The sequence below is a fragment of the Pyxicephalus adspersus genome, chromosome 2, assembly GCF_032062135.1.
Source record: "Pyxicephalus adspersus chromosome 2, UCB_Pads_2.0, whole genome shotgun sequence".
In the NCBI taxonomy this organism is placed as follows: domain Eukaryota; kingdom Metazoa; phylum Chordata; class Amphibia; order Anura; family Pyxicephalidae; genus Pyxicephalus; species Pyxicephalus adspersus.
In genome coordinates this window covers 129,491,573-129,514,408 of record NC_092859.1, presented here as the reverse complement: position 1 = coordinate 129,514,408, position 22,836 = coordinate 129,491,573, and the positions used below count along the sequence as shown (strand labels likewise).

At 36.6% G+C, this 22,836-nt stretch overlaps 1 protein-coding gene across 1 annotated transcript in view; it reads left to right on the top strand.

The window, feature by feature from the left end:
• Positions 1-22,836, top strand: part of DMXL2 (Dmx like 2) — a 74,595-nt gene that overhangs the window by 9,628 nt on the left and 42,131 nt on the right. The window contains exons 2-9 of the mRNA XM_072399099.1: positions 5,336-5,461; positions 8,871-8,949; positions 9,438-9,591; positions 13,256-13,513; positions 15,156-15,339; positions 16,869-17,043; positions 18,740-18,946; positions 20,505-20,767. Coding sequence (XP_072255200.1) covers positions 5,336-5,461; positions 8,871-8,949; positions 9,438-9,591; positions 13,256-13,513; positions 15,156-15,339; positions 16,869-17,043; positions 18,740-18,946; positions 20,505-20,767 — 1,446 coding nt within the window. The remainder of the gene's footprint in view (positions 1-5,335; positions 5,462-8,870; positions 8,950-9,437; positions 9,592-13,255; positions 13,514-15,155; positions 15,340-16,868; positions 17,044-18,739; positions 18,947-20,504; positions 20,768-22,836) is intronic.

The window sequence follows — 22,836 nt, the reverse complement described above, 5'->3', positions numbered from 1 at the left end:
TGCTTTGTCTTTGGAGAGATTTACATTACAAACGAGATCATTCAGCTCTGCTTGTGTAAAGGTTCAGAATCTTCATCGGCCAAGTAGTCAGGATCAGATGATTCGGGGTTGTAACTGGCTGCAACTCCAGCTCATTCCTCATCACCTTCCACAGAAGCAAGTACATAATGTGGCGGTACCGGAACTAGCAATGAATCATCATGGGGAACAGGCCTAATTGCAGAATTGAGGCTGGGATATACAATTTTGTGTTTAGTTTTACCTGAGAATCCACTTGTTGACATGGCAAAAATATCAGTTGATTAGATAGTCTTGCGGTTCTCTCTACACCATAGGTATTGCAAATGGCATTGCTGCTTTACGCTGATTTAGCCAGTCACGCATTCTGTTGGAACAACTGTTACAGATAACATGTGGAGCCCAAGATTTATCCTGGTCAACAAATGGACAACCAAATTATAATTTGAATATCTTTTTAAGTTCTGTGGTAATTTGGCGAAGTTGTGCTTTTGTCGTGAATGAACCACACATAACAGAAACTGTCTGGATCATTAAGGCAATTTCTAGGCATGATGACAAATTAAATCAATCACAGTTAGTGTGGTCTCTAACCTTAAAAAAAGAAAACTGTCATTAAATGTTGTAATATGTTAAGGCTATTTATAATGAATTTCACACAATATACTAGAGAAAAACTGAACACAGATTTGAAATCCGCAAAAATACTACAAAGCCCACATAAAATTATATCTGATGAAAATGACATGTTGACCTGTGTAATCATCTCATTTTTATATACTCCTACTATTTCAGAACATTTTATATTTAGGCAAAAAAAGCTTTCTTTCAAATCTGATCAGGGAAAATGTACGACAAGCTGGATGGATAAGTGTGCACACGCTATTACTTTGTTGAAGTGTCTTTATATCCAGCATTTAGTTTTCTTGGGTAAGGAGTCTATCAGCATGGCACGTCTTGACTTGGCAATATTTGCACAATCTTCCTTGAAAAAGCGCTCCAAATCTGTGAAATTACGAGGGCATTTCTTGTGCACAGCCCCGTTCAGGTCGCTCAACAGATTTTCTATAAACTATTTTTCTAATGTTTAAACAATGCAGTTTTGTATGGGTAATTACTAGTGTAGCTTTATTTAGCACAGAACATTACAAATCCCAGTGACAACATCCGCCTAGGGGAATTATTGTAATGTAATTACCAAAACTGTGAAGTGTCCAGAAGCTCAGAAACATTTTTGGATCTTGGCAGGCATTACACAAAAATGCTTCTGTAAAATAAGGGAAGAATAATAAGTCATGTAAAGGTCGGTGGGATTACATTTTAACGGATTAGGATTGTGAGTTGGACTGGAATTGCTTATCATATAATTGTATAAAAAATGTCAGGGTTATAGTCACATTTTCTGCTCATTTTTACCAGTCTTAGCTGAGACTGCCGGTCAGTCATGGAGGCCACCATTCCTGACTTCTAAAAATAAAGCAGGTTTCTCTGATGCTCCAGAGATGTACATTGATTCATGCTTTATTCATCAGCGCTGCGTTATATGTTGGCGCTATATAAATCCTATATAATAATAATAATTATACCTTTGCATGAATGTTGCGTCCTAGATGCTTTACAAATCATCCCTTATGGAAGGTGTACGTCATAGCAAGTAGTACCCACAATGCAGCCCCGTAATCTGGTGGCAACCTGCCGCTGTTTCTGGTTAGGTTGCAAACAGCCCAGAAGTACAGCTCCCGCTGTGTTGTTTCCCAAATGTAAAGCATATAGATTTCCTGCACTTAAAAGAATTCATGTGTCAAGAGAGGTGGACCACTTCCAAGTCAGGTAAGTTGTCGTGTATCTCCAGGCATTGGCTACAAATACATATTGTTAAGACGTTCCACCTACCAAAGGCTTTGTAAATCTGTCCATTCAGTCAGGACAGTCAGGTAGAAAATGCAGCCTACAGTTTAAACCCTTTTCTGAGTACAATATAAAATTCCCCTAACCTGGCCACTTACCACCCTCCTACCCAATTATTAAAAATGATCCTAAGCCCTACTTTTCCTTACCTCGGTCTGCAAACAAGTGACCCCCTGTGATGCCTTGTGCAGGGGTAAAAATAACCACTTGGGAGAATTGCAGAATTAACAGTCTAAACATGATAAGGTACCGCTGTGATTGGTCCCCAGTCAATAAAAGGGATCAGCCATGTAAAGTATTGTTTAATATCTGTTAACCTGGGACATATAACATCTCCTTACCATGGGGCATTGAGCTGAGAAATGTTAATATGCAAAACAGTGGTATAAAGGGGGTTCATAAATACACATCCGCATCAGATTCTGTGTGTTAGATCTGCCTTCAACTTTTGTATTGTTGCCACATTGCCTACCGCTGGGAGTGGCATGGCTGGTATGTCCTGAGGACCTTCATTTGTCCAGTGCTGCTATAAAGCCTACACTTTTAACATGGGGGAACCCTTAACATACATTTTAGATTTTTAGGGAACCCCTGCTATAATTACTATATCTACAGCTCACAGAAAATTAGTGTGGTGATCAGCCTTACTGATAGCCAAAAATATCATTGGTGTCACTTAAACTGACCTGAGAGTCACAAATTGCTAATTGCTCAAGGAACCTCTAAAGGAATCCTGGTTGGGGAAATACTGGCCTTGACCTTACTTTTTCATTGATATGATGCTTTCAAATTGAAATTGATGTGCGATAACACTTCTGAAAGAGCATTGACAGATACTTAAATAGGGTTACATTGATTTTTTTAGAAAATGTACATGGCAAAATAGACAGGTGTGATTCTGAGCTAAAGGTTTTCTTCTGACGCTGAAAGGTTAGCATGATTTACACCAAATATTTTTAGACTATAAAGAATGAAGGGATTATGAGCATGCAAGGTGCATGAGTCAGTCTTACAGACATTTGTTAAGTGATCAACTGATGAATTGCAGTGTATTACATAGCAGAAGCTGTTGTTAAAATTTAGTCAGTCCTGTGAGAAATGACTTTTGCAGGTTGTTGCTCTGTGCTGATCAATGACACTTACAGACTATGTATTGTTACATTCTATTTACTATTTCATTCATCTGTAGACCAAATGTGTAAGGCTACATTCCAATCGCAGTTTTTCAACATTTTTGCAAAACGCAAATGCTTGAACGTGTTTTAATTTAATTCTTTACAAAGTAACTTGAGTTCTTGTTATGTTTCAATTCACGTTTGCTTATTTACATGTGTAAGTTCGATTTGACTGTATGTAAAACAATCTGGTGATTTAGCAGAATAGAAGGTTCAACCAAGGAAAGCAACCTAGTTATTTAAAGAGAGTGCCCAGCCAGAAAAAAATTACTAAGCCATTGGAGAGAAAGAAAAGACAGGCTTTTGTAGGGCAAAACTTTTCCAGAAACTGAATTTTTATTTAATTAATCATACTAAATTCTAAACAGAGTCCTCCTGCGCTATACCTGGGCTAACACAGGTTCACTGTTCTAAAGGTCAAAAATAATTACAGAATATTAGAGCAATGTATGGTTACAGCGAAAACATGTTTTTACTGTAACCATATATTGCTCTAATATTCTGTAATTAATCTATGACCTTTATAACAGTGAACCTGTGCTAGCCCAAGTATAACACAGGAGGACTCTGTTTTATTTATTTAATCATACTAAAAAACAAAGTTCATTTTTTAGGAAAAAGTTTATTTCTTTCACTTTCTCTCAACTGGCTTTGTGAATCTGGTGATATGTCAGGTGAACATCATTGTTCTCCACCGTCCCTTTTAGCCGAGCGCAGCACTCTGTACTTTTCAGTAACCACCCAGCTGGTTTTGGGTGGATACTGTAAGGTGGAGCACAATACAGGGTCACTGGCTATTTGAGGCATAATACACAGCCAATAAAAAATATGGGTCATAATAGGAGAGTTGGACATTAGAAAGGTGGCGCAAAGTATAGGGGGATTTTAGAAAGCTGATAGAATTATAGCAGTTACTGCATTCTTCTGGGAACACTAAATTTTTGACCACCCGCCTACAGTTTTTCCTACCCAGAATAAAAACATTTTTGGGGAGAACACTGAACATAGATTTTGTTGTGCTTCCCTTGTTGTTTTGATGCAGGTCTGTTGCAAGTTCATAGATATGGGATGGTGGGTTAGGAGATCTGTATGAGGTTTAATTAAACTATGCGCAAACAGTTTGCTTGAATTGACATCCCGGGAGCTAACCTTATTTTTGGTAGTTAAGCATCTTGGACCGATTTAGGAAACGAGGTAAGAAAATTACGATTAGGAAAAATTTTGAAATAAAATTCCACTTTTCAAAGTTTAGTGTCAGGCAGGAGTTTGTTGCAAACGGGCAGGCGATGTCACCTTCTGCAATAATCATTCTTACCTGCGAGGATACTCCGCACATCCCGGCTTCACCGGCAGCTGCTGGGACTAAATTAACTCCTGTGCACATGTGCGTGAATTGCGTCATTTCAGCTTGGCCAATCAAGAGCATGGCAGCTCACAGAACAGGAAAAGGTTAGTATAAAAAGGGTTTACTTGTGCTTTAAGAATCCTCACACAAATTATTTTAATTTCAAATTATGCAGTCCTGGGAAAAGCTAATTCCTGTTTACTTTAAATACCTATTCATGTGAAGATGAAATAAGTAAACAGGAATTTAGTTCTCACATGCTTGGATAATTGAAGTGATGATTGAAGTTCACACCATTTATTGTCTGAAGATTCTCAACTCTTTTAGTAAATTAGCTTCCTTGTCTAGAAAAACACTTTTCTCCAGTAGACCTGTTTATATACTAGAGAATAAGTGATATGTCAAGTGATTGCTGGAGTGTGTATGATCATTGTGACATATAGTTCATGCGGAGCTCTGCTTTATCTGTTTTGCTGCACCATTGCGCTGCAGATAAAATCTGTGATTTTAGGTTTTGATTCCAATAAAATCTGGGGTTGAGTAAAGAAGATTTAAAACATTGGGCCTGATTAATTAAAGCTCTCCAAGGCTGGAGAGGATACACTTTCATCAGAGAAGCTGGGTGATCCAGCAAACCTTGAAAAGATCTGGTCCAGGCTTCAAAACATTTGCTAGCAAATTACTTTGAGTAAATCCATTCTAGATTTGCTGGATCACCCAGCTTCACTGATGAAATTGTATCCTCTCTAGCCTTGTAGAGCTTTAATAAATCAGGCCCATTGTCCATTCTTATATTGTAAACACAATGTTGCGCTTTGCTATTTTGCACTCATTGGTGTAATAAATAAAAATTTATGAGTTTTATTTAACCTTTTTCATTTCTTTTCAGGCATATGGATCTGGCTGTGATATTGTCATACTAGCAAGTGATTTTGAGTGTGTACAGATAATTCCTGGTGCTAAACATGGAAATATCCAGGTTAGCTGTGTGGAGTGTTCACAGCAACAAGGCCGGGTAAGACCTTTAAGTTAACTTAAAAATTAGCATTTTTTTTTAAGCAATTGTGTGGAGTGCAGTAAACCTTCTCTTCCTGAAATATATTGAAGCTTTTCTTTGCTAGCTATATTTTGTTATTTAGTTTGTCAGGCTTATTATGTTGTTTTGCTTTGTATGCCTTACTAACCTGTGTTTCACTCAGTCAGGTTACACATGGCAGCCTAAATTTTATGGCACATTTAAAAAATGTACTCTCATTCATTGTTGCTGCACTTTGCTAGCTTCATACAATAATACTAGCTGACTGCTATTGCAAGGCACACCAGTGTGCTTTTTAATGTGCTGTAATTTATGTATTTATTTTAAACCAGTTTTCCCATACTGCTGCTTTGAAAATTGACTCCTTAGTAAACAAAACCAGTAGTTAGGTTGGAGAAATAGAATGTTTAAAATTGTGTTTGTAGAGGTGAAGTAAATGTATTAATGTGGTTTGACACCAAATTTCAAAAGTGCTGTGAAAGGCTCATATAAAAATAGAGCTATCCTTCTTGAATCACTAACTAAGATTCACCTAAAATTCAAAACATTGAAATGCAATTATGGAGCAAATATGAATGCAGACCTAAAGTTTAAATGTGAAGGACTCGCCTGAGACAGGTCACTGTCCTAGCTAGATGCAGACCTCTTTGAGGAACATGAGGAGTTATTCTGCCCAGAAGTAATAATTCATAATCATAGCTTTTTATTCATAATATAGGTAACATTTAATGGGTGAAGGCATAATTGGACTGGGTATTTTATATGCGTTATAAAGTTCCAACATCAAGCTGTCCTGTTATGGTTCTTGATTAGTTGACATTTTGGGTGTTCCAGCTGTCCAATTTGCATTCTAAAATTGATAAAATAAATAAAAATCCAACAGGAAGCATGAAACCTCCTTACAATGATTATATTAGGTTAGAAAAACCCAAAAATGCAGTACAAAGATGTTACCAAAAGTCCTATAAAGGATAGGAAAGTCTATGTATCTAACAACTATTTATATATTTTTTTTTGGTGTAAATAGCCTTTTAACCCAATATACTAATAAATGATAATACAAAGGTGCACAGTTGTGAATATATTAGGGTCTAGCTAAGTAGAAGTGTGTCATAATGATAGGGTTTTTACTGTATCACAAAATTATCATGAGAACCATCTAACTGGATTTCTGTTGGTGCGGCTTTGGATAAACAAAAACTGATTAGCTTCTGACATAACTGTTCTTTTTACTGGAGCAAAGTTCATGGGACATGCCTAAAAAAAACCCAATTCAAATGACGTATGAACCTGTCCCTTAGATTTTTTTTACTGCAGCTATGAAATAAGGTACCAAGAATATTTATTATTATTTACATTATGTATGTGATTGAATATATATATACCTTCAGTGAAAGCTGCATATCGGATCAGTAGATAAATTCAGTGGGCAAGTTTTCACTCTTCTTGTCAACTATACACCACTTCTCAAGCCTTCCTCTTTGGTAAAAGAAACTACTAAGGCATGGGAGGGGACCAAACCTAGCTCCAATAATAATATTAAAGAGAAACTAAACTCAAAAGTGCCTAAGTGTCTACCCTTTCATGTAAAGTGAAATTTCTGAGTTTAGGTACATTTTAAGTTCAAGATTTGCATATAATTCAAACTTTCTATATGCCTGATTGTGAATTTGTTTTACTTTATATGCTTTCCAAGCGTTGTTTGGGATTTATCAGTAATTATAACACAGCCACTCTGCCAAACAGAGAATTATCCTTATATGATACAACAAATGACTTAAAAAACACATTGTTAGACAGGGCTCCAAATCTTCCAGGTAGCAGATCCTCCATAGTACTTTAGAATAGTGTGTGATTGCTAATAAGGGCCAAGGTGCATGATCTGAGCACACCACCGGATCTTCATCAGGGCACTGTTTAAAGAGTGAAATTCTTGAACAAACCTGCTCTGATAGCTGCTGAGTGAGGTACAAAAAGGGGAGGCAGTATCAAACAAGACCCAATGTCAGGCAGGCAGCAAGCATGTTCAATAACTAGAGCAGACTTTTTAGATCTTTTCGAAATGGGGGAGCCCATTGAAATAATCTTCAAGTCTTCAGGGAACCTATGGTATAATTACTATATCCACAGCTCACAGTACATTAGTGTAGTGGTCAGTGGGAAGAATGCAACCCTTACAGATAGCTAAAAAGATTGGTGTCAGGGGTAACTGACCTGAAAGTCACAAACTGCTCATTGCTAAAGGAACCCCTAGCAACCAAGGAACCCTAGATGAAAAATGCTGAACTGGACAGAGAGTAATGCATAACCAAAGGGACACAAGAGTGCAAACTTCACTGAAGAACAGGATATCAAGAAACAATTGCAGCATGAGGGAGCACAGAACAGCACATCTATTTTTCTAAAAAGACCACACCAATTGGGATAGCTGTCTTCTGACTGGTTGTGGTGCTGGCTCTTTGGGTGGAACCCGAAAGTACAGTTGACCATCTGCTATGGAGAGACTTATATAATAATAATAATATATATGAATACGGGATCCTGAGAGTTGTGTGATACACTTTAGGTTTCTATTAGCTATACACATCATTATTCTATTTTTGTATATATATTTTTTTTTACTTTTTTACTCTGTTCAGTTACTTCAAAGTTCCTAATGCCTGCTTTCAGTCATTTTTTTCAGCTTTTAGCTTAGAATAATGTAAACAGTTGGAGTTCTGTTGGGGTTTTCATTTTTTTTTGTGATAATATAGAGGAGTATTTCCATTATTACCTATTACTATGATATCCATACTAGAGGTGGGTGTGGCTGTTTTTATCAGGACATTAGCAGAAAAAACATAGTAACAGCGTTTCTAACCTTTGCCAGTGTGATATATTATGTTTTTATTTTTGAATGTGTGCCAATAAAGAGAATTGCTTTTGCTTTTTTCCTGCCTGTATGTACAGCAGTATAACCCAGACAATGGCACCAACCTTACCCTCTTCTACCTAAATAAAAAGTTTTGGCCAGAGCTGAGCTTTTTTTGACTTCTGGGCAGTTTAATAAAAGCTGTTCTGATTTATTGTCTGTCTTTAAAGCTCATAAACCACCAGAGGGAGTGGAAGTGTGGCTAAACTCTATTTTATAATGGTGGGAATGCTTCTGTGATAACCCAGTTTTGCTGTCATTACGTGGGTTGGATTATATTTAAATTAGGGTTTAAGGCTTGGTTTGTGGTTTTTGCAATTTACAAAGCAATCCTACTTGGCTGAAATTGTTGATGCTTCTTCTATACGTTCTGTTGTTAATTTTTTTTTATTATGTTACTACTATTGTAGAATGTATCTCTTTTCAGTTTACTTGTATCTTTACATTTTTAAAATACCTTCTTTTTCTTTTTTCTAGCAACTTAAATATCAGTGGCTTAGGACTGGACAGTTTTTCCTTAGCTCGGTGACTTACAATTTGGCTTGGGATCCTCAAGGTAAGCAAAATGCCACTAAATGTTCCATTCATTTTTTTGCATTGGACGCTTATGACAGCGGGAGATGCTTTGTGTTGTATTAGCAAGCAAACACTGGCCGGCTCATGTGACAGCTCTCCTTTTCTATTATTGATATATACGTTCACTGTTCTAAGTGCCTCCGTCCGGTCCGAAGTTAATGTAGGCGTTTGCATGCCTCATAACCTGCAGCAGGTTGCTGCAAAACATTTATTTTTTTTATTATTTTGAAAGTTGTTGGGAAAAACACTAATGTGAACTGTAGTGGGTTAAATACCATGACTATTGTGACTTTTTTGTGCAACAGTAAAACTGATATATGTTTTTATTGACAGTACACAGAAAATTTCTATAATTCGTAAATTGTATACATCAAGACCTAGTTTTATTTTGTATTACAAGATCATAAGTTTAGAACCAAGGAATAAACATCTAAAATTCATCTTTGTTCATCTAATCAAAATCTACAGGTAACAGACTGTTAACGGCCACCGAGTACTTGCAGTTATGGGCACCGCCATCTAGTGACATTCTAGAAGAGGAAGATGATGATATTAACAGAAACGTCATAGAAGATAAAGTTCAACCTGCCTTGAATGACTGGAACTGTATCTGGCAGTGCAAGTAAGTTGAGATGAGGTGCTGAGCATGCTTCCCTGACCATGTTCTACAATTACAGAACTTCTTCTGTGACATTACATTCCTTGTATTTTCATATTGTATGAAATTTGCTTTTACCCTGTTTTTCCTTATTATCAGATTTGCAAAGCCCCTAAAATTTAGAAAGTATGGCTATTTACTTATCCCTAAATATGTTTTGGTTGTACCCAGAGTTTGAGAGCCTATCAAACCCAGAAGCTGCAGCCTGAAGTGGCTACCAATGTATGACTTGTATGGTGTATATTTCTGTAGTGAACAAGCCTACTTTGCAAAATCTAACTCTGACATGTAAACAGATAATGTTCCCCCAAAAAGCAGTTTTTTGCTAGTCTTTACCCAATCTTGCCACTGCCCCTCTTCTCAACATCTGCATACGGTGCAGGACTAACCTCCATGACCTCAGGATGAGATGGTGGCTGATCATTGTAGTACCTGATCATAGTCTATCTCTAGATACCAGGGGACAACAGTGGCACAATGATCCTGATTTATTAAAGCTTTCCAAGGCTGGAGCGGATACACTTTCATCAGTGAAGCTGTGTGATCCAGCAAACCTAGAATGGATCTGGTCCAGGATTCAAAACATTTTCTAGCAAATGACTTTGAAGATATCCATTCCATGTTTGCTGGATCACTCAGCTTTACTGTTAAAAGTGTATCCTCCCCCAGCCCTGGAGAGCTTTATTAAATGAGGCCCACGGTCGTAGAATCTCAGGAGAACAGCAAATAGACCCTTCTTTAGCAGGAAGGGGTAGGGAGGACAAACAATTTTAGATATATTTTTTTTAATTTCCTGGCTTTAAAATTTTTGTAACCATAGATTTGCAACATCAGGGTGCCAAGTATGCAAATTAAATGCCAAAAATCCCAGTTAACTGCATTTTCACTGCAGTCTACGAGAGTACAAAAAATAAGTTAAGTTGGGGGGGGGACGCTAATTGCTGTAGATTTGTGCTACAGGTAACAGAAGTCTTATACATGTCTGGTTGTATCAGCAATAGATCAGTTTGAGTTTCCATTTATATTCATCTTATGGTTGTTGCAATAATTGTATCATAAAAGTATTTTTTGTTTCATTGTCAATGTTGTAAATTTGGTGGCAGTGGGAAGGTGGACTGATTTTTTTTAAAGCAAAACTTCAGGAAAACTACTTTTTATACATGTGCAATACAAAAGGTTTTACTGTTCGCCCTGTTTTATGCACCACCCTCTTACTGCATAGTCTGTTCCCAGTATTTCCTATGTTATTTGCTGCGTGGTAATGCAGATTCACAGCTAAAACAGCAATTGATTAAAAAAATCTGCTAAGTATTATGGGAAATTGAGGTGTCATGTGATCTATTGTGCTATGGAGAAGCTGGATGATTAACCTAACTGGCTAAACAAGTGCTTTACCTGGAAAGAAAACAGTAAATTCCTAACTAGTCTGATATCTGAAATCCGAATTATGGTTATCATTTACAGTCTTCTTCCAAGTATATATTTTTTTTATAAGCTAGTATGATATCTAGCTAGAGGCCATTAATTACATTGAATGTTTGGCCCCTTGTAAAAAGAGAGCAATGTATTTTTCTGGTATGTATTAAAGGTGCTATGTTTTGGTTGCTTTCCTCTATCCTCTAAAGTCATGTTTCAGCAGCCATGATTATCCAGGCATATGATTCTGTGACAGATGGCATCGTTAAGAGACTTCCAGCTAGAAGGCGATTGCTGCCTCCGCTTCAGATGGCATTTTGTTTCCATTTTCATCATGGGTGTGACTCATCTCTACTTAAGTGCTCCTGTTACATTGTGACCCAGGAAATCAACCCTTTTGTTAATTTATTTGTCTTCACAATAGATGCCAAAAGAATATTTAAACAATATAAACCCTTTAGGCACCATTCAGGGAGGAGCATTTAGAAATATTGGTCCTATGGTTATTTTCAGCATGAACCTTGAAATGTTCTTTGTGGAGCGGACAGCACTGCTTAAGATTTTGCTGCAAATTGTTCTGCAGAGCCAGTGTTGTGCGCAATCACCAGACCTTCACAGCCCTCTAGATTGGTGGTATTTAAAACGTGGGGAACAGTATTTGTATTTAAGATATGTACTGTATATGTATAGTGAAACTAAATGTATGCATAAACAGTTAAGGAAAACATATTAAATAGAGCAAACTAAACTTTTCAGTTTCGATTCTATATTTTCCTGGCAATTCCTTTTCTTTCATTGCTTTGCATGCCAAAATGATTTACACATTTTGTTTATGGGACAAAATTATTAGATTTAGTGATCTAAGCCATTCAGAACAGAACTGTTAACTGATGGTCACCTCTTCAGAAATAGATCCCCTAGTTCTGTTGCAAATAGTTTACCATATTTTATTTGTTTTTATTTTCTGTGCCAGAATGTGCCAGAGTTACAGAATGTCAATTGCTTTAGGAGTTTACATTTGTCTGTTAGCATGCTGTAAGTTAGCTGGTTTTTACATGCCTAACAACCCCTAAAAAACAGCGGGGTGCAATGCACATTTGTAAAGCACACTTTTGTTTTATAAACTATCATCATTTTGCCTTTTATTGTTTTAAAAGGGTGTTTTTATTTAATGCTTGAAAGTTAAAATTTCATTGTGTTACCTTATTCTTTAAATAATGATATGTTCTAAAACATGTGATTAGAGGTAATACAAGCCAATGTGAGAAAACACCCCAAAATTTACACAGCTACCTCTGATCATTAGGATGTTTTTTTGTTGTTGTTGTTTTTATCACATACAGGCAACTTAAAAAGCCCAGGTGGCTGCCATTTGTATTGTAATAACACCATGTGTGTATTAAATCAACAGGCATGACCACACAAGGGTTTCATAAATATTCACAACATAGGTTCCAGTAATAGACCCCACTGCTTTGGTAATAGGACAATATTAATACTGTCTTCCATAGCCACCACAATAAACCCCCTTACCCTTATTGGGGTAATTGGCTGCAATAAATATATTCCACCACACTGGTGTTCAATGTTCTCCCTACCCTCATTTGGTGACAGTGGCAGCACTCACTAGCGCCTGCTTATAAAACAGGTATAAATGCCCATACACCTTTTTTCCTTTTTTAAGCAATAATAAAGTAAATAAAACCAATACATATGGCAAAGAAGAGATAAAATAGGGGAAAACTCCCCAATAGGGGACGGAAATAAAATCCTAAGATACAATTTTCTTGGGCTTTGTTTAGGCTTCATTTCTCTCCAGCGGATTTACAAAGGACTCTCACGGTTATATTTGCAAATAACAAAAGAGAAATGGCAGCTGACCTTTTGTTTTATGGAGTTTAATAATATCCCCATATCACATAATTTCCTATTTTTCTGAGTGAGGAATGGTGAGGGTGACCCCAAATGCAGGAGAGTGCAGGATCTTGTAACTTTTTATCAAGGTCAAAAGTTTTTCAGACGCAGGCATCAGCTTGCTAACCAGGGTGTCAAGTAGGCAAATGGAAATTACAACATCTGCTAAGAAAACCGAAAAGATAACATATCCAAAAATAGCTTTAATGCACCAAACCGAATACAACACAGATGTGTTACTGTGCTGCTCATCTTTTCTGTCTATTGTAAAATGTATGAGGTGCCTTCCTAATTGAAGGACTTTAACTTCAGAAATAAATGGTTGTGAATACAGTATATGTACAGACTTCTATTCTGAAAAACAAAACCCATTACTGTCTTCACAGGATGATTGTCTCCTAAAAGTCTGGTATCCTCTTTCTGGTTGGAAATCCTCTTTTTTGCTTCGTGAAAGTCAAGAGAAAAAAGTGGACGTCAACTTTTCATTTGTGTATCTTGCCCATCCTCGAGCAGTGATTGGATTTTCATGGAGGAACACAAGCAGATTTATGCCAAGGTAACGATTTATATATTGATCCATTTTTTTAAATGGTTGTAGAAGTAATACAATACATTGTGTGTATTCTAACCTTTTGATAAAAATATGTTGACTATACTGTTTCTGTTCAGCAGGATATAACTTTAAAGCAAACAGTAATTAGAGTAAGTGTTTTGTATATGTGGGGAAAGAAGACTATTCTTTTTTTGTGTGATTTATAGCTGTAACATGCTTTAGCTACTACACGTAGGAACTAATTTTTGTAATAATTGAGTCAAAGGAAAATAATGTGATAGCTAAGTGTTGAAAACTAGCTATTTTCCATGTATGTTTTATAACCCTGTTTCATGTTCTGCTGCTGACTATGTGTTACTACCCTCCTGAAGCTATAATCACATTTCAAATTTTAATAAATCAGATAGTGGGATTATTTAGTATCCCTCTGTAACCATAGGAATCGATAAGGTATGAAAAATCCATCATGCGCTGTAATGTCTAGCGTGCAGAGAGGAATTACAATTAAACAGGAATATACACTTGCCAGCCACTTTAATCGGTACACCTGTTCAACTTCATGTTAACACTAGATTGCAATCCAATAGAGCACCTTTGGAATGTGACAGAATGGGAGATTTTTATCATAAAGGTGTGGTGAACAAATTTGCAGCAATGTTACGATGCTGCTATGTCATCATGAACCAGAATCACAAAGGAATGTTTCCAGCACCTTTGCTGAATCTGTGCAACAAAGAATTATGGCAGTTCTGAAGGCAAGAAACATACCCAACCTGGTAGTAGCAAGGTGTACCTATTAAAGTGGCAGGTGTGTGTATAATTGTTATGCCATATTATATACCCAATAATATGTCACTTTTTTGGAGCTTCTCTTGTCACTTCTTCACCTCTATCTGCTCAAAGGACAATTACTTGGTGTCTTCAGAATTTTATTTTGTTATTTAGGGAGCTGAGTTATTCCATAACAAGGCACTTGCACCTGAATTAGGAAATATTAAAACCATATATCTGTATTGTGTGCACATCTTTTTTCTGACATTTTTGAAGCATTCTTGGTCTAAAATGCCATTTAAATTTAATTTTAACTTTAGTTTATTGGTGTGTACATTTTTTTTATACAGTACATTGTGTTTTTTTTGCTTATTGATTGTACTGCAAACTGCTATCAAACACAATCCCTTTGTGTACCCTAGCCCTTAGGCTTATTGTGCATGGGCTACAGACTCCGAAGTATAACAGCTTGCTTTAATGTGCTTTTGGGGAAAACATCTCTCTGCTAAGTCAGTCTGAGGTCAGTTGGAGATTTAGATTTTATCTATCCTGGCAGTCCATAAAAAAAGTTGTTCATATCCAATCCATACTGGCCTGTTTTGAGGGGTTTCTTCATGTAAATGCTGGATTTGGAACAGTTTGTTTATGCAACACAATTTCAAATGCAGATCTTGCAAAAATAAATCAAATATAAAATCATCTACTTTTACTTTGAAAATTCTGGGTTCTATTTAAAATTGCCCTGTTTTATTTCGGTTCCCTTCATTAACCTGTCTTTTGCTTTGCCTACTAGCGCTATACAACAATAAATCTTCAAGTTCATAATGCCTGGTCCACATTACTTAGTCATTTTGTTAATGTTCTTTGCTTTTAGGGGCTCGGTGTGCAATGTGTTACTTACATCCTGTCAGGATGGCATTTGTCGCCTTTGGGCTGAAACCCTTTTACCAGAGGATAGCCTTCTTGGAGGACAAATAATTGATCATGGCAGCATGGCAGCCAGCAGTAGCTTGTCCTTCACAGGAAAGCAAAAAGACAAGATTGAGCATGCGCTGGAGGTAACTCTGTCTTAGTTTACATTTTCTGACTCTGTAACTGAAATTGCACTTTGAAAATCACAATTTCCTTTGAGCCCTAATGTATATCAGTTTGACACCGGGAATCCTTTTTATTCTGAGGAATATAGATGAAGGTATTTCACCTAGGGTGATGGTTGTTTTATTGTGACCATTTTTATTGTGTCAAAAACAAGACAAGTAAAGTGTGAAAAGATTACTGTATTCTGTTGGTTAGTATGTAACATTCATGCCATGCTGTATGTAATGATGTATTAAGTTTTGTGGTATCATTGGTATTGCTCAGGTTGGGTTGTCTCCTGGTTCTAAAATAATTTGATCCAGCCATGTGTATGCAGTATGAGAGGTGTTCATTTGTTGCTCAGGACCATCACTTAGAATTTGTGCAAATATTTCCCCCACTCTAGAGCAGAAGACAAGTTGGTTTTAAAACATTATTTTAGTTCTTTGCATTAATATTTCAATATAAAAAATATTCAGGTATTCAAATTAGTTATTAGGCTTTTGTCAAGGTAACTGATGCTGCTAAATTTGTCTTGGGCATCAGTGGTCCTGTCTAGTGTAGACTAGACAGGACCATTCTAAGACACCTTTCCTTTCTCTGATCTCTTTTACACCAGGGTGGTTCATTGTGATGCATTTTACCTAAACATATGTTTATTACAATGAGCCGTAAATTGATTGCCATGCACACCTCGGTGTATAACTGTCAGCATGCTCTTGGTTCCTGAATTAATTACCTTCTGTGCCAGGGAGGATAAGTAAGCACTGCAGGTTTTATTTTCAAATTAAAGTGTGTTTTTTTTTATTTTATTTTTTTTTAGTTTAGTTTGGGATAAAGTAGAGAAGGGTTGAATTATTTGTCACATTTGTGTTGTTTCTGTCTCTGCTGGGGAGATTCACCCCCCTTTATTTTTGTTAGTGATCATTGTCATTAAGACAGAAAGTTGGTGAACGTTTAACACTTTTTTTCTTGGGAGCATTAGGTGAGGGAAAATTTTCAAATGGGAAACATCTGTTCTGTGGATTGTTCTCTGGGGGAACATTTTGTTTACATTGAAGAGATTTCTTGTCACTTCCTATTTGTTTAGGACCAGAAGTAAAGGGAATAATTTGATAGGGTTTGTAGCCCTTCCCTGCTTAATACAAAATAAAAATGTTGGCTGGATATAAACTTAGTCTCTTAAGAGACTAGTAAGTGGTTAGGTAGGAACAAGTTTTAATTTTCTACCATTTACTGCCTTCCCCATACTAAAATAAATCCCCAAATGACTAATTTCTGTCTTTATATATAGTCTAAGTCCTTTTTTTTCTCCTTACTTTTGGTGCGTAGGACTGGGTGATATAGTTTGTTGGGCTCTAATAACTAGGTTTAGAACAGCAGTTCATTGTTGAAATAGTCTTACCATCTCTTTTCCCAAAATGTTCACAATATAATTTTTAAGTGTACATCATTATGGAGTCATCTCTATGGCCTGTAAAGTAATTCTTTTTTATTATTTCTTTTACAGACAATTCATCATCTGAAACACTTGAGGAGAGGCAGGAGAAGGTCTTCTGTCCTAGCAGCTCACACAGAATTGATACCAAGTCAGCCAAGCCAGCAAGAGGCCCACAGACACATCTCACATCATGCTAATTCCCTTTGTCATTTTCACATAGCAGCGAGTATAAATCCTGCCACAGGTAAATTACAGGCAACTATTTTTCCATTAATGCGTTTTATGTTTCTTTTCAATATTATAGACTTTCTAAGTTCTGTTTGTATACTTTACCACTGTGCAAATAAGCTCATTGCTGGTTCTTAGTGACATTACCTTTTCATCATCCAGATTAATCTTTTCCCACAAAGCTCCAATCTCAAGAACATATCTCATATTGGTATTTCTCCAATGGCCTCCTGCACATACATATTAGTATTTCCCCAGTGAGATCCCACCTTTATCACATGCTTCTTAGTCTTTCCCCAGCAAGCTCCAACCTCCAGTACATTCATGTTGGTCCTTTCTATGTATCCCAGCATGCATTCTCTTAGTTTCACTCTGCAATCACAAACTCCCAAATTAATTCAGAGTAAAGCTTGGCTCATCACAAGACTGTCCCCTTTGACTCTGTCATTGTTAATAACCTGATTACATTTTGGTGTCTCCTTTTCAATCAACATTGTCCCTAAGTCCACTGCCACATTCATCCTGTTTCAGTATTCTCCCACCACATTCACAGTCCACAGTACACAATCCTTGTCAATGCCACTGTCCTCAAATAACCTCCTTTCATTTTTTGTGCTCTCATTTCCTGGGTAGTGATTTTACCCTCAGTCACTTGTCTGTAAAACCCTGCGGATGAAGAGATTAGCTCCAATGCTGCTGCTATTGTAATTACTTAGTTTGGTAATTGGGATCAAAATGCTTTATTTATCCTCCCCTATAATTTTCCAGTATGGATTTAGTGACTTTGTAGCAAATTAGGAAAGAACAGTACCTACTACTTGTAAGTGGAAAGATGACTTGATCTGCCTGCTGTCTTACCTTTCACAATTCTCTCCTGCACTCTTCTCGCTCTTCTGTTTCAAAGAAATTAACATGGTTTTATAAATTTAGTTATTACATTTGGCTGTATTATCATATGAAACAATTTTTATGAAAGGAGGCTACATCCATAAATGCCAAATAAATGCTTATTGGTCATATAAAAAGTTGTATGATATTGGAGATATTTCTGCTCCAATTATCATTTAGTTTTGAATTGGAAATTTCCTCTTATCCGCTCCATTAGCTAAACATTTTTTTTCTTTTTTTTTTCAACTCAGACTTGAGTTTCTAAGAGGTTAGATACTGCCTGGGTGTAAAGCTGTGTTGTAAGTAAATTTGCCAATATGTTGTTGGCAAAATAAATATTATTGACACTTTACACTAGTTTTTGGCACTAGAAGTACAGTGGTAGTAGTTTTCAGTGGTATAAACATGGTTCTACAGAAACCAATAAAGTATAACTAATAATACCTTACAACCCTACCTGAATATCTAGGGGTCTCACCTCTACTTTCCTTTTTTTTCTGATGGCCACTAATCAGTTAGCTAGATTCATATGTTTTTTTTCTTGAATTATGTACCAGCCTTGTGTAATATAATTAGCTTTTTTTAAATTGGTTTACAGCATGAATAGAAACAAAAACTGGTAGATAAATGTGTAAGACCACAGTGCTTTTGTGGATAGATCAGACAGACAGACATACAGAATAAGGTTCATGGCATTTATGTGAACCTTTTAAAATGATTTTTTAGACATACAATAATTCAGATGACTTGCTTATAACCAGAAGGTTTGTTTTACAAGCGACATGTGTAACATGTAAGTTGACCATTCAATACATTTTTTCCAGATATTCCATCTGTTTTGGCCAGCGTAGCATTTAACCAGGATGAAGGTTATGGGAACTTTGTAGTTCACTGGCTTAATAACAAGGAATTGCATTTTACGTCATCCACTGAAATATTTATACAGCATTTAAAAACTTTAGTAGAGCAGCAATCGGACAATGGTGATGATGAGGACGATGAAGACGGTTTGCAAATGAAGTTGGATAACGGTTAGTTGATCATGTTGCTTGTTCTGTTGCTTTGGATAAAACATTTTTTTAGAATCCTCTGTGCAAAGATTTATGAATTGTGGATTATTTACGGTCTATCAAAATTATAAACTATTTCAGCCATTTGCCATCACAGCTCCAGTATATTCTCATCACTGACACTTAATTTAACCCGGAGCAAAATGAATATTAGACAATAGTTACATGGGCAAAATGGAATTGGGAACGTGTGTGTGTGTATGTGTACATGTTGCTAGTGACTTCTTTAAAGCGGAACTAAATTCTGTGGGTTGTGAGCTTTTGTCATAGTAGGCAAGTATGCACATCTTGCTGATTATGGCAGAACCTGTCATTGTATCCTGCATTGCAATGTACCTGCATTGTAGGGAGCAGCCACCTTAAATAAAAAAGCCACCAGCAGCCAGAGAGTTAGTTTTTTTTTTTTTTAAAGAGACCTTGCATATCTGTTTTGATAAGCAGTGCAAACTCCTGGTGGTTTTTTCCCCTTATCTTCTACCTTTAGCTACTTATGTTCATTTTTCATAATCAGTTTTTATTATTCTGCTGTTTTTACCTCTTTTTGCGAAATAGAAAAAGACAGTACCTTTGCTATGCTTTATACACAAAATGTAAATTTATTTCTCTCTAACACAGGACAAATTAGAGCTCTTTTCAGACCCACGGTGTGAAACTGAATGGCTGACAGTTCTTGGCTGCACCGCAAATTGCTACTGTGCAGCCGGGAGAGACTAACCACACCACCAGTAACAAATCATTCCCCACACAACCAAATGTGACATGTTCTGCTGCAGCTACATGCAAAACAAGGCTTCCAACCACTTCTAAGCATTTGTTGGGAGAGGTTGGGACCACAGTTGAGCATCGGCAGATTGCTGAGGTTCATCACGTGTCCTAAATTGGCCTTGCTAGTTTAAAGTAAGTTTTCAGGGTTTTTTTTTATATTTTATTGCCTATGGTTTACATAGACAATAAAACTGAAAAAAAGCCAGTATAAAGCCTAGTTGTCCCTAAAAACAATGTGTCACCTAAGTAATGACAGAAAGTGTGTACAGGTTTGACAGATAAAATGGTTAAACCGTAAATCTAACTAGAATTATTGCACACATTAATATATTGCTTAAAAGCTTTGAAAAACATTTTTGTTTGTCTCCTCTAAATGTCTGATTTATATACAGAAAGGTAAATGTTGGGTTTAAATGTGTGTCCTCTTTCATCATTTCAGAGCTAATTACTGCTAAACCAAAAATATAGTAATGAGGGTTAGCACATCCGTATGGCATAGTTTTTGAAAACGGGTACTGGTTAGTTGCTTATTTGTTTACCAATTCCTCTCTTGTTTTGGAGAACATATGTAAACTATTAATTGGTTTTGTGTAGGATTTTAACAGCTGCTCATTTTAAAGCATTATCCTACATGTTAATTACATTTGAGTTGTTGTTTATTTATGAGTTATACATTTAAAAAAAAAAGGTGCTATATTTGTCTGCATGTGTTTTGGCCTGTAAATCATAATTTGCCTCCTATATTTTGTTCTAGATGAGCCAGAGGGTGGAGGATCCCTGACTGGTTCTCCTGAACATGAAGAAGCAGAAAAAGATACGAGTACTAAAGCTTCATCACCTAGTGCCACCTTGCCTCTACCAACAGTGTTATTAGACCGGAAAATTGAATCTCTCCTCACAGAATGGAACAAGAACGCAGATATGCTTTTCACTATTCACCCTGTGGATGGTACTTTTCTGTTGTGGCATGTGAACTACTTGGATGAGTACAATCCAGGAATCTTTAGACAAGTTCAGGTATCCATTTTATTTTCGTTTTTCAAAGTACTCAAGTTTTTTTGTAGTTTTCTTTTTACCTGTAAACTATTTATATTTACATTAATTGCAATTTTTGCAAATGTCACATCCTGCATAAAAGTATGGGACTCCTGTAATTAAGCATTTACCGTCATTAGTAGGATATCAGATGAGTACTTTGTGATTTTTATCTAACAGTGACAACATCATGTTGATAAGTGTGAAATTCCCAGTTCTGGCACAACAAATAATTGGATGATTTAGAGCCCATGTACTTATAAGAGATCTGCATATGACTATATTTCTTCTGAGTACTGCAGGTGGAAGGAAATCCTAAAAGGTACAAGGCAATGATAAATATTGTTCCACTTTATTAGTAACAAAGAATGTAGGCCAGAAAAACCAAGAAGGAACTGGACTTGAATGCAGATAATGGCAGCTGCTCATACTGATGAAAATTTACAACACTAACATGCACCTTAAAGCGCAAGTAAACCTCGCTATTCTCATCATCTGTCCTGACTCTATCGCATGCCACCGGCATCCTCTTCCTTCACTTCCTCCTTGCAATTTTTGGCTCTCAATTCAGTGCCAGCATGGTCGGGAATCCGGGATTGCCAGGTATCCTGGTAACCAAAGCTGAGCTGACATTCCAGGGTTTAATTTTGACAGTTCTGTGGAACGATCAGCCAGGTAAGAAGGATTATGGCAGAAGAGCATTTGCCTGACCCTTTCTGATGATCTGTCTGATCGAAAATTTTTAAAAATTAAACTTTAGTTCAAGTGAGGCACTCCGGTTAGTACAGTCATTTTCAACCACTGTGCCACGAGAGATCTTCAGGTGTACCGTAGGAAAATATCCAATTATCATTGTCAAGAGTCTGTGCTTTAGTGACTGGCAGAGTAATGTAATACTCTCATATGTCAGTAGGTGGCAGTAGGTAGCTTAATTACCTTGTTTATTCTTAGATACAAGAGAATAAACTACAGAGTGTCAGTATGTAAGATTTTTGATTTTTGGTGTGGTGCAGGATTTTTTCAATGGGTTAGGTCTTTTCGAACTGTAGTGTATTATTTGCAGTAACAGTCCAATACTTTTAGTTGCAGCTAGCTTTCTCCCTAAGATCATAATAATGAACAACCTGAGCAAACTGTCATACAGAAAAAAGCACATCGTAAGTTTACTTCATGTGAGAGGCATCCTCATTGACTAGAAGTTAAGATTAGAAAATTTGATCCATTTCTAGACTGATTTGGCATGTGATTCTTACTAAACATTTCACCTCTGCCTATGCATTTGTTCATTGTATTCTCTGAATCAGTTGCACAGATTTGTGACACATACAATAAACTTAGTGGTCAAATGATTACTTCTGAGGTAGATGTGCATTGTAGCAATATATTTATCGCTATATGGTAGCAACAAATCTCGATTCTTGATTCTCTATTTGATTTCACAACAGTTTACATACTGACTTCCTGGTATCATGTTGTTTGTGTTGGGTGCAGTGCAAGAAAGATACTTCACTTTGTACATGTTATAGCTGCATTGTACACATGCACTGCACATTTAAAAAGAAAACTTGCAAATATAATCTGTCATAAGACATGGATTCTTCAGGTTTCTTGCTATAGCTTGTTTATGTACTTTTCATCTTACCTACTTGGACTACACAGTAGGCAATACACTTGTTGGCTCTGCCTGCTGCAAAAATATTGCTGAAACCTTTGGCTGTTTGCACTGCACTTTTCCAGTTGTGTTTAATAATGCATATGTTGGCACCACTCACCTGAAGTTTTTAACCGTTCTTTTATTTCTGCTCTCTATTCTGTTTGCAACCCTTAATAATCTGGCTTCCCTTACTCTTAAGAGGCTGGTCCAATGCTTGCTTTTCCCCAATACAGAGATTATGGGGTCGGGTGTATTCACAGCAAAGAAAACAGATTTGCTTGAGGGTCTCCTGGCACTTAAATGCTACTGTGCGCAGCTTGGAAAAAAAGCAAACCAACACGAACTGGTTATATAAAAGTTTTGTAACTCTTATGCTGCCAGCCGTTAACTGTAATAT